This window comes from Lissotriton vulgaris, chromosome 11, assembly GCF_964263255.1.
Source record: "Lissotriton vulgaris chromosome 11, aLisVul1.2, whole genome shotgun sequence".
Classification (NCBI taxonomy): domain Eukaryota; kingdom Metazoa; phylum Chordata; class Amphibia; order Caudata; family Salamandridae; genus Lissotriton; species Lissotriton vulgaris.
In genome coordinates this window covers 53739438-53751819 of record NC_141699.1, presented here as the reverse complement: position 1 = coordinate 53751819, position 12382 = coordinate 53739438, and the positions used below count along the sequence as shown (strand labels likewise).

Genomic DNA, 12382 nt, shown 5'->3' with positions numbered 1-12382 from the left:
TGCTGTAAACTCCTTAACCAGGCTACGAGGTCTCCTATGAGTAAAGAATTCCCCACCCGGGACAAATGGACCCCATCCTCTAAATACATATTGTCCCCCCTGATACAACCATGAGGAATCAAATGCAATGTACTGGTACGGAACAGTCTACCAAGCTTGTTATTCACCTTTTTCACAGAATGATTTATAGCAGACACTGAATTAGCCCCCCGCCACACCTTTCGTGGTATCATATGGGACCATGCAATCGTGCACCCTGGAACCCTTCTCGCCAACCAACTTACTGTGGATAGTATCGCCTCGAGAAGTAGTCGTCTACCAGTGGTCACCAAATCATTGCCCCCAAGATGCACTATGATTATAGATGGCGGTGACCTTGTCCGCCCTAACAAACCCTCAAGAAAAGGTTGAAACTGGTCAATACAGAGCCCGCCCCTTCCGTAGAAGGTCACCCTGTACCCGTATTCCCCAGCCGTGTGAATCATGTCACCTGCCTTGAATACGTCCGCGGCACGCCTCATGTATGAGTGGCCCACGACCCACACCACTCTTTCATCAGCCGGTGATCTCTGACCGCTGGTTCCCAGGTGTCGGGTCGACTGCACAGTCCGCCCCGCCTCGTAGGTTTGCGAAACTGTAACCAAACAAAGACAAGAAGCGTGAGTACATGATATCAGCTTCGATTCACAACATGTGCAACCACATATACCTTTTGTAACAATTCGAGGACCAACGCCCCAACTGTTTCACTTTTTCCACACTCAGACCCCTGGCTGTAGCCTCTGTAGCAGCCCCTATCCGGAAGGAATGGGTCCCAAACTCGCCCGGGTTCAAGCCCGCGGCCGAAATTGCCATTGCAAGCACCCGCTGGAACTGAAACCTCGTCAGTGGGGTGGCATCAGCGTGCCTCAGCAAGGTCCCCCCCCATGATGCCGCCCTCTGCGCCAAAAAACTCCTCAACGCATGCAAGCGGGCACATGGGAGATCCGGGAATCGGCTGGACTACTACACTGTCCCCGATCGCCCCCTGATCGGTTTTGGACCTGGCAAACGAGACAATCATCGTCTCCCCTTTAACTTGAATGTGCTCTCGGCACAGTCCCCCCCGTATCCTGCTTGTTTTTTGCCACCAGTTCGCTTACCCGCATAGCCCCATGGAATGCTAATGCAAAAGCGGCCCGGAATAACACTGTTTCCGACTGGGATGAACATGTCGCAGGGAGTACGGACAGTAACAGGGCCAACCTATCCAGACCTATCGGGTGCCTTTCATCTACTCTGCGACCCTCAAGGCGTTGCCACCCACGCAGCGCTGTAGGGTCCTGGATACCATGAGCCCGCGCCATGAAGGAAATGGCGGCCCGATGCCTCTGGGCCGTGGCCACCGATTTGCCTGCCTTGCGTAATGACAGCAAAAACTTTATGACAAATTCTTCCTGGCCCCAAAGCTCCCCCCTAGCAGAACCCAAGAAGGACCAATAGGAACGGAACGCCCCTTCATATGCCTTCCTTGTCCTGGGTGCTAAACTCTCTCCCACGAGGTTTAGTAGTTCGGGGCACCGAGAGACCAGAGAGCTTCGGGAAATGGTGCCGCCACCGGGTCCGCTGTGGGCAGAAAACCCCAGAAGGCCTGCATACGGAAACGAGAAAGCGCATCAGCAGCCTGATTCAGCACCCCTGGCACATGCCTCGCCCTAAAGAGCACGTTCAATTGCATACATAGTAAAACAATTTCTTTGAGCAACCTCAGAATCCATTTGCATCGTGCTGCCTGACTATTGATACACTCAACCACGGTCATGTTATCCGACCAGAACACCACAGAGTGATCCCTAAACCCCTCAGGCCATGTTTTCAAAGCCACCAGAATAGGGAACAGTTCGAGAAAAGCAATGTTACCTGTAAGCCCACACTCGTGCCACCATGACGGCCACGTTTGAGCCGACCAGTGATTACCAAATATGGCGCCAAAGCCTATACTCCCCGCCGAATCTGTCCACAGCCCCAACTCCTCGGAGGACACCGCCGGCTTGGTCCAGACAACCCGACCATTGAAATCCGCCAGGAATGCCAACCAAATGCGCATGTCCTGGCGAATCTCTGCCGAGAGCCTCGTGCGGTGGTGCCCCTCTTTAAGACCGACCATGGCTTGTGCAATCGAGCGGGAAAACGGGCGGGCCATTGGCATTATCCTAAGGGCGAAATTCAACTGACCCACAGTCTGCTGCAATTGATGCAAGCTCACCTTAGTCTCCCTAATGCATGCTTCCAGTGAGGCCCTGAATTTCCGCACCTTTTCTTCGGGCAACCGGAAGCAACCTTCTTCGGAATCGAGCTCTATTCCAAGAAACTCGAGCGAAGTTGAGGGCCCCACAGTCTTACCTGGCGCCAATGGCACACCAAACTGACTCATCAGACCACAGAATTCTTTTAAAGCCTGTGCACATTCTGGATCCCCGGCTGCCCCCAGGAACAGAAAATCGTCAAGATAATGCATAACATGCTGAAACCCCGTCACTCTCGTGAATGCCCATTGCAGAAAACAACTGAATTTCTCAAAATAAGCACAAGATATGGAACAGCCCATTGGCATACATTTATCCATGTAATAGCGCCCCTGAAACATAAAACCCAGGAGACGCTGATCGTCTGGGTGTACCGGGAGCAACCGGAACGCTGACTCGATGTCTGACTTGGCCATCAGCGCTCCGGGCCCCAGGCGATTCAACATGGCGACGGCATCATCGAAGGATGCGTACCGCACCGAACACACCTCCGGGTCTATCGCATCATTCACCGAAAGACCTCTCGGGGCTGACAAGTTATGTATCAATCTAAACTCACCCGGGTCCTTCTTAGGGACCACTCCCAAGGGTGAACAAACAAAATTAGGAACTGGTGGCATGTCGAATGGTCCGGCAACCCGACCCCGGGTCACCTCTTTCCCAATCTTCGCTTGCACTACCGCCGTATTCTGCAGGACCGACAGTTGGTTCCTACAATGCGCTTTACCCTGAAAATTCCCCACCGGGATGCGGAAACCATACGAAAAACCGTCTCGCAACACCCCAGCGGAGACATGATCTGGGTATTTACTGAGCCAAGGAATCATTGCCATGGTATCGACTGGTGTAGGGAAAGGCGCCCCTCGGACTATGTCAGACCTGTTTGGCGCTTCCCTACTTCCGTTATCAACCGTTTTGGCTCTGCACATGGTCTCGGGATGCGAGGACTGTCCACACCCCCCACAGTCGTGCCTAAACTTGCATGACCCCTGGGGCCTCGTACACTTTCCCCTGTTAAAATTCCAGCATACCCCTTTCTTACCTGTAGTGCCATTCGACTTTGGGTGATGTTCATTACTTGCCCCCGCCCGAAAGGGCGCCCCAGATGAATGGCGGGAAAATTCGCCACCGTTCCCTCCCAACAATGGCACCTTCAACATGCCTGAGTTCTCCATTTTTTGCCAAGAAATGGAGTGGTAACAATCCCACGTCAGACACGTGTCGAACTCCTTGGCCTTGCGAAAAATATTATCATAACAAAACCACTGATTGCCCTCATATGTCTGAGAAAACTCCATAATACGTGTCTGGTACACGGGTAACTCGGCCAACAGTTCAGGCCTCCGTTCCCCCATAATTGAAGTGAATATGCCAAATGCTCTGCCCCAATTACCTATCGTCTCATCGACTCTAAAAGCGGCCATTTTTGCGCGCCAAACACTCGGTGCATAAGCTCTTTCTGAACTTTCACGTGCTCAATCTCGTAATGATCAGTTAGCAAGGAAAACATGTTTACATATTTCTCAGCCCATATCCGCTCTTTGATTTCCATCGGGATATGCTGGGCCAATTTCTCCCTTCTTGAGGGTACAGACCCCTTCCCCGCAATCAGCATTAGCTGCTTACCTGAGCTAGAAGCTGTAACCGCAGTTGCTGCCGAATTGTGCCCGCTGCGGGTTGACCCACTGGAGCCTGCGGGGAAACAAAAGGACAAGGTGGTTTTGCGGCCTCCCGTGACTGCCGCAACTGCCTCATTAATTGCTTGGCCTCCTCGGCCGTGTCGCCTGGAGCCACGGAACCCCCGCTGCTATTACCCAACCATGCCGCCAGCTGGGCGGCCAACTCCGGGGGCATGTCCCCCTCGTTCACCGGGGTAACCACCACGGGGATCCGCTGGCCCTCGACGGGAGCCGGCGCGGGAATCTCCGCTGGTCTGGGAGGGCTCGCCGGGGGAGCCTCCGGAACTGGGACCTCGTCCTCATTTGCCCCATTCCTGGCCCTCTTCCTTCTCCCGGCCAGGACCTAAACCGGGCTGGTTCTTTTTGGCCTTCCAGCACCGTCCCTGGCCGCCATTTTCCTCTTCATCTCTGCCATGTCTTTCACCAACATCCGGAGCATTTGGTCGGTGTTGACCTTCTTTGCGACTCTTTTGCCCGGCATTTTCCGCACGAAGGTGGAAGGTCCTGGACCAGACTTGTATTGCTAGAAGAGAAATTACAAATTTCAAAATTGGCTCTTCGTTCCGTCTCGAGCTCACGTGCAGCGAGGAGGTGCAGCTTCAGAGCACAGGAACAAGAGGATGCTTCCTTGGATTATCGCTCCTTTTATTCTTCTTTGGGCGGGCGTAAACCCGCCTCCTCCCGCCTCCGGGGGCGTGGCTGACGGCTTCAGTGTCTAGGACAGCCCACTCTTGGGCGGGAAGAAACGCGCCCCGGCTACGCCGCTTTGGGCATACCAGCCGAGACGCGCCTCCCGCCCAAAATGGCTTCCCGGGGGGATCGGGGTACTCCACCATACGTTCGGGGGGACCGAGTGGTCGCCCCTTTCCATTGTAATTGTCCGGATTTAGTGATGATAATAATGTTTTGTATAATGTTCCATTGAATGAAATAGCTCGTAATTGGTATAAATTAATTGGATTCATTCAAACTGAAAAAGTGGTTAAGAAGGACCTGTTCTATTCTTTTTCCTTCTTGAAATTGTGTAATGTAGTGGCAGCATTGGCATTTCACTTTGTTAATTTCTATGCTGGTGTGGCCTTGCTGGGCGTTAACCAAACCATGTATTGCTAAATCGCTCCACTAACTTTGGCAAATCTGGATTATATTGTTTGGCCCTTAGGCCCACCACATTCCATTTGATTAAGTGCCAAATCTTTAACAGCACAACATTATTGTTATTTACAGATGCCTCAGCCATGGAGGGGGAGATTAAGTTCATAGTCATCAACTGGGTGCCTAGAAATATGTACTGGTCAGTCCCATTGATCTAGAGATGACAGGGACTTAGATCTGTTTCATACTGGTACACTACCTTGTTGAGATCAGCCCTATAACTGGAAAGGTGACAGTCTCAGGAGCACTTTGGTTGTCGTGGAAGCCAAAATAAAGCAATAACTATCTCTTACAAATGCTAATTACCATTTGTGGTTTTCCAAATGTTTGTTTAGGAAATGACAGATGACACGAACCTCTACACAAATGTCTACCTTGTCTACACCAAGGATCCAGAGAACCTCAGGGAGATGCTGTGGGCCCCCGATGTCATCAACTGGAATCAATGCCTCCAGATAGAAGGTAAGTGAAGATGAGTGTGCAATCTGGCATTGGGGACTGCCCTGGCTATGTTCAACACAAATATGTTTTAAATAGTTCCCTTGAAAACTAATGGACATTTTTCTTTAGTACGCTGTATAAGCACAATTTATACAGATCAGTCTTTATTTGAAGCCAGTAGCTTTCAGTGCTAGGCAACAGTGCTGGACAATGGAGCCGAGAGCAAGATGTGCAGATTTGGCCATTTGTGATTTCCTGATGTTGAATTTGAGTGATGTCCTATTATAAAATCACTAACTGCGATGCATGGTAGTGTGGTTGACACTGTTACCAATTTGTAGTGGTTCGCAAATGGACCTGCCTCATTAATATTCATGAGGCAGGTTGGTATTTGCAGCCCATTGTGAATGGTTACAATCACAGGGATGGTGGCCTGCTGGGGTCAGCAGACCACCATGTTTCTAATTGCAATTAAAAGAAACCAATTTGTTTTTGTAATGCAGCTCATTTTCCTTAAAGGATGTGTTAGACCTGTCTGCCCTCAGGTGGTCTTACCCCGCATTTTTTTCCCTTTCTGCCTCAGTTTTAACAACCATTTTTTTGTACATAGGACTCTGGGCACCTTACCACTGCTGTACACTGCTGAGGTGCAGGTGCTCTTTCCTAACAACATGGTTGCCACAGGCCCCTGATATCTGCGGTCTAGTAGTTGGGATCAGGCTGGGACATAATGCTACTGTAACCCTGAGAGTCCCACCTCTTGACACCAGAGACAGTCACCACAGAGTCCCCAGAGCCTTCTAGAAACTTCTCTACCCCCAAGGCTGGTGCCAGTACTTGCCGCCTTTCTGTAGGGTCACCTGACCTAGGGGTATAAAGGTAAAGGAGGGAAACCTGACAGTCAGTTGGTGCACTACTGGACCTGGGGACCCTCCACCGGAGTAAAGGCTGCTGGGTTCGGTGGAGGGTACACTGCTGAGGCTGACTGAACTTAGGCCCTGCTACCCCAAGATAGATGAGTGATCCCGCCAGCCTGCTGACCTTGCCCTGCGTGAGGGGAACCAGGAATATCAACTCGAGTGGCCCTGCCCAGAATTTCCTCCCACTGCAACTAATTTTTGCAACTGATACCTGCCATCCATCCTCAGTGGTGAGACTGGGAGGCACTGGGAACTTGACACCTGAAATCCACCACCAGCACAGGGACAGAGACATGCTGGGGATCTGAGAGCGCTGCTGCTGCCAGGGATTCCTGAATGTTCTGTGGTGCGTTGGGAACCCAGCCCTGTCCCTGTATGTCAAACACTGTGCAAGTGTCGAGCTGTGAGTCCTAAAGTTTGTGAGTGTTTCCCATCACTGTGCTGGTACACTGCTGTGTGCGCAATTGCTACTTGAGCCTCACCTCAAGCACTAACGCTGTGACCCCCAGTGCTGAGTCAGCGAAGCACTGTATACCCGCTGCTGGTCGGGTACCTGCATGCGAGCGCTTTTCCCTGAAGAAGAGCTGTATGCTGAAAACAACGCCACGGCCCAGGCACCGTTGAGTGAAGAGACGCTGTGGCTGAGATCACCACCACAGCTCAGGTGCCGTTGTGTGAAGAGACGCTGTGGCCAAGATCACCGCCGCAGCCTAGGCACCGTGAGTAGAGCTACGCAGGCTTCCCCATGATGACAGGGGAGTTGTGCTGAGTTTGGTGCCCTAGGAAGCGTCTAGCAAACGGGTCTCTCGCGAGGGGCGCCCACGCGGTCGTCAGCTTCCTGCGCTGAGGGCCGTACCAAGACCGCTGGTTGCAGAGGGAGACGCTGATCCGGAGTTAGCTGACTTCAGCCAAAGAGGTATAAGAGACCGGAGGGGCTCTAGCCCCCCATGCCAGGTAACACCTGCAGCGGGAGGGCAGAGCGGAGCTGCTAGAGACTGCGTCTGGAGGGAAGAGGAAGCCCCGTGACCGCCGATTGCCGAGGGGGATCTGGGCCCAACCTGCAAGGAATGCACTTAACTCCCCACACTCCAGAGGTATATTGCTTGCCCCAGGCCTACCCCCTCAAGAGGTTAACGCCTAATCACCAGGGGACGACCCCAGGGGCTCCTGGGGCCTGCCCTTCCTTGCCCAGTGAGTGATACCAGCCGGGATAGTGCCCCCTCGCTCAGGGAAGGTGTCCCCTTTAACTCTGCTTTGAACCTCTGCAGAGGACCTATGGCCTGGATTGACCAACCGTAGAGTAGTTGCCATATTGTACCTCTACTTAGATCTGCTCCCTTATGTGAGTTGGTGCAGGCGGCCATTGGTCTAATTTAAATATAGATCTGCCCTTGTTACTGATTTTTCACTACCTAAATGAGCCTGCATGCCCACATTGAGTAGGAGTCTTGGGAATGTTCATCCATATCGCCCAGTGGGTTATGAGGGATAACCTGTTATATAAACACTGCATAAGAAATGTTGCCTGTATTGACCATATGCATGAGAAATGTTACCTTCAGTGAACATTTTCAGAAGTGTTACCTGTAGTGACCTGATGTTATAGAAACCATTTATCCTGCACTCTGTGTGAGCTTTAAATTTCGAATTCTGACAAGAGATAGATAAAGAACTTGAAGTGGTGTCTATTTATTGCATGTGCTTTACTTGGTCAGTGTGAGTGTGTGCTGCACAACTACTTCACACATAGCTTCCGGCGTGCCTTCCTGCCTTGCGCCAAGCTACCGCGTTGTACTTGGAGGTCCCTGGGACCTCTCAGTTCTAACAGGATGCAATAAAAAAAAAATGAAAAGCTACCTTTTAATTTTTTTTAGAGTAGACAGTGGTCCTTGAAACACGGTGGATCATTCCATCTTACTTTCCCGTGTCAGGGCGGCGGGCATAGGAGGCTCAGCCCTTATTTGGCTCTCGTCCTTTTTGAGGGACCGGACCCAGGCGGTTCATCTTGGGGAGTTTTCAGCTACCCCCTGCCAGGTCCAGTGCGGTGTTCCCCAGGGCTCTTCTCTTTCCCCTTTACTGTTCAACCTTTACATCTCGCCTCTCATCTTTGCTCTACAGCAGCTGGAGGTCATGGTATATAACTATGCCGACGACCTCCAGCTCATCTTCAATCTATCTTCTTCCTCTGACTCCATCTCTAACTTCCAATCTACTCTATCTTTCATCAGGGACTGGATGAACTTCAACCACCTGAAGCTCAATCCCAATAAGACGGAACTTGTGGTTACAGGTGGTTGTTCCAGTCCCCTGGAATTCTCTATTTTGGCCCCCCTCCTTTGGTTCTCCTCCTATCCCAGTTTCCTCTGTCAAGACTCTTGGCATCAAACTAAATGACAAACTCACTATGCACTCCCAGATAGGTTCGGTGGTTTCTTCCTGTTTTCTTACTCTTCGTACTATCCGTTCTATCTCTCGTTTTTTTTCCTTCTCTGCACTTAAACTAATCATGTCCGCACTGGTCCTGTCCCGCCTGGACTACGGGAACATCATGTTCAATGGCATCCCTCAGTACAGCCTGCGCAAACTGCAACTGGTGCAGAACCAGGCGGCCCGCCTTGCTTTCGGTCTTCCCAAATTTCATCGTACCTCTCCCCTCCTGAAGACCCTTCACTGGCTTCCTGTTCGGGAACGCGCCTTGTTTAAATTAGGCTGCATGGCGTTTCAGGCCAGGACGGGCCTGGCCCCTCTTTTTATATCTTCAGCCGTCAAAGCTTATGTCCCTGGCAGAGACCTTCGCTCCTCGGCACAACATCTTTTAGCAGTTCCCCGCTACCGGAAAAAAAAACTGGGTGGCTCGAAATTTTCCACTCTCGCCCCCATGTTCTGGAATTCTCTTCCCTTTCACCTTAGGTCTCTCACTCAATATTCCATTTTTCGCAAAGAATTGAAAACATTTTTATTCACTCAGGCTTTTCTGTCTTAATCTCTGTTCCCCTTTCCAGTCTATGTCTTAGCGACTGACTTTGCCAGCTGGCTGTTTGCTATCTCAGCGCCAAGAAACCGCTCAGGTGTATGTTGCGCTTAATAAATATTTTAAACTTAAACTTAAACTCTTAAAATATGTTGCACCCACATTCATTCAAAAAGGCGAAGGGGTCTCTTGGGAACCCCTTCCCATTTGCGAATGGGATACCACCAGGTTCAAGTTGTTGGTAACTGTGAATGTTTTGCGACCGCATTTTCAGTCGTGAAACATTCATACATACCAGTGCTATTCAGTATTAGGAAGGGGCACACTAAACACACCCCTTTCTAATACGAAATCAGAAAAGCAAAATGTGATTTGGAAACAAGTTACTGAGTCACATTTTGCCTTCTGTACATGGCAAAATGCATTTTACCGGTTGTAAACGGCACATTTGGCCCTTAATTCTCAATGCCGGCACTTATGACAGACTACCACATGGTGGCGTTGTCTGTCTAATTTTGAGGTGAGTATAAAAATCCTTGCACCCTAACCATCCTTATGGATTTGGTGGCATGAAATAGTCTAAATGTTCACACTTGTAGGTATACAATGTTTAGTAGTTGTATTGGTACAGTCATTGTCAGTGCTGGCAGGGACAATGGGTGGTGCAAGCTGCAGAGCTGCATGAGAAGGGCCCTGGCACTCAGTGTTTTACTACTTGTAAGTTCAAAGGCACTACATCCTCTCAAGAATGAGAGTTGGCAGGACATGCCTTGTGCATATTTCATAGCTGCACCAAATGGGAAGTTTACTACCATGGCTGCGAAACCTCTGGAGTGGGTATGAAACCAGTCAGACTGAAGATGAGTGTTGTGTTGAGAGGTGTGGAATTTATTAAAATATCTACTTGTCTATGTTGGAAACCGAGGCAGTATCTGTGAGGCCTGCACATATAACATGACTACATTTGTCCTTCGCGGGGAACCAAACACCAAACTGTAGCACTTGACTCTCAGAGGGTAGCGTTGCAGAGCAGCCTGAGGCTTACTCAAGCGAGGTGGTGTGGGCTAGTAATCGTCATTTGCAGGTGCTCAGAAATAACACTCAATAATTGATTGTCCATTCTGTACTTTGCTTTATAAAAGTAAGAGTACATTTATTAAACACACACACTACTAAATGCTATTCACCAATTGACAAATATGCATAAGCTGTTGGAATTACTTTGTGACATTGGATAATATCTCCGCCCCTCCCGCGGGGGCTGGGGTCTATTACCACCACTCCCATGTATGCACATCATCTTGGCCCCAATGCAATTAGTTGAACATAACCTGGAGCGAGGGCCCTATGTACTGGCATCATCCCAGTGGCAATCCACCCCATTATCTCAACAAGCATTTAAAATAGGCAACACTGCCTTTGTGGCACACAACCCTAACTGAGCATTTCCTACTGACCATGAAGTATGCACCTCTACATCTCAAGGGCTAAAAGTATGGGTTATTCACCTAAGCGCAGCAGCAAAAATACATGTTAAAGTATCACGTTAGATTGACAGTATTCATCACATTTGGGGATCATTAAAATGCATTGCAATTACAACCCCTAAAAGCATCACAGATGAAATCACAGGATTACGCATATACAGCCTGACACCCTAGCAGGAATGTCTGTCAACATAACCCTACTTTGCTTATGATCACACCTTACATAGGTACTACACATTACACATGAGACCTTCTGTCGTAATTTGACAATGGCCGGGTTAGCGCTTAGCTTTGCTACACGTTATTCCCCTTAACTTTAACTTGGCCTTACTCGGAAACGCCATTTTGTATACTACGGCGGGCATTTTAGGGAATGAGCGGCCTCGTGGTCAGCATGCCCTTTAGTCCTTTGTCCGTGCCGCTGATCACTCGAGTTTGCCCAGCAACAGGCTATTTTTAGTAGCGGTCAAGCCTGTACATGCGCAGTCCCAGCTGACCAGTCATCCCTCAGGAATGTTTCCGCCAAACTGACCAGTGGAGTTGTAACCCCTCCCATGAGTTAGCAGTGCTCCAAAAAATGACCATATTTGTACATGAACTCTGTAACCTTGTACCGCCTATCTTTTTATTACCTGTAAATGTGTATAAAATAAGGACTCACACCAATGTTCGGTGTGATACTTCTTGCATTGCCGAAGGGTGCTGTAGGAATGTACCACCACCCCATGGGGTCTTAATAAACTTGTCTTTTGTACTTTTCAGTTTCCGTGCCAACAGTTCTTTCGGTGTAAGTGGGTATCTCTGCGGAGCATGTAGGCCTTGGGAACCCAATACCACAAATTGGCGACCCCGAAGGGACTCATCGGCGACTCGGGTGCCCGAAGGAGAGGTCGTGAAGAAGGATTGGAAACTCGCCATGGACGCGCGCGCTGCCACTGAGTGACCCGAGTCTTGGCACCCACGGTGATTTCTTCCTTTCCTTCTGATCTGACCTTCCAGGTGGCGCCGGTCTCCGACTGAGATCCTGATCGTCTGCGTTGCTGTACAGTGCCCGTTTGGCTGATTTGATTAAAGACCTTGGCAGTTGGAATCTGAATATTTGAGATGGGTAAGATTTGTGATCGGTAAGGTAGTCTACGGACGCTTACTGAAGTCCTATGATTGTGACTACGATTTGAGTTAGCTAACATTTTGACTTTGTGAACTTTGAATATATGTGTAGTGCACTTCACATAGGCAGGCATGTAGAGATGTTTCTCTAATTTCATTTGTCTTCTGAGTGGCGCATTTGTGTGAAGTACTGTAAGTGCCATTTTTTATGGTATCACGTTTTCGTGGTACTTTTTGAACATGCCTGTTTTAAGCACACTCCGAGGGATGTGCTGTTTTGGAAATGGTACCACAATTAGGTTAACGGAATCTCAGCCGGCTCCCCCAGAGGGGA

At 49.8% G+C, this 12382-nt stretch overlaps 1 protein-coding gene across 1 annotated transcript in view; it reads left to right on the top strand.

Moving 5' to 3' along the window:
* LOC147678945 (glycine N-acyltransferase-like) overlaps positions 1-12382 on the top strand; it is a 238623-nt gene that overhangs the window by 44770 nt on the left and 181471 nt on the right. The window contains exon 3 of the mRNA XM_086942442.1: positions 5455-5581. Coding sequence (XP_086798568.1) covers positions 5455-5581 — 127 coding nt within the window. The remainder of the gene's footprint in view (positions 1-5454; positions 5582-12382) is intronic.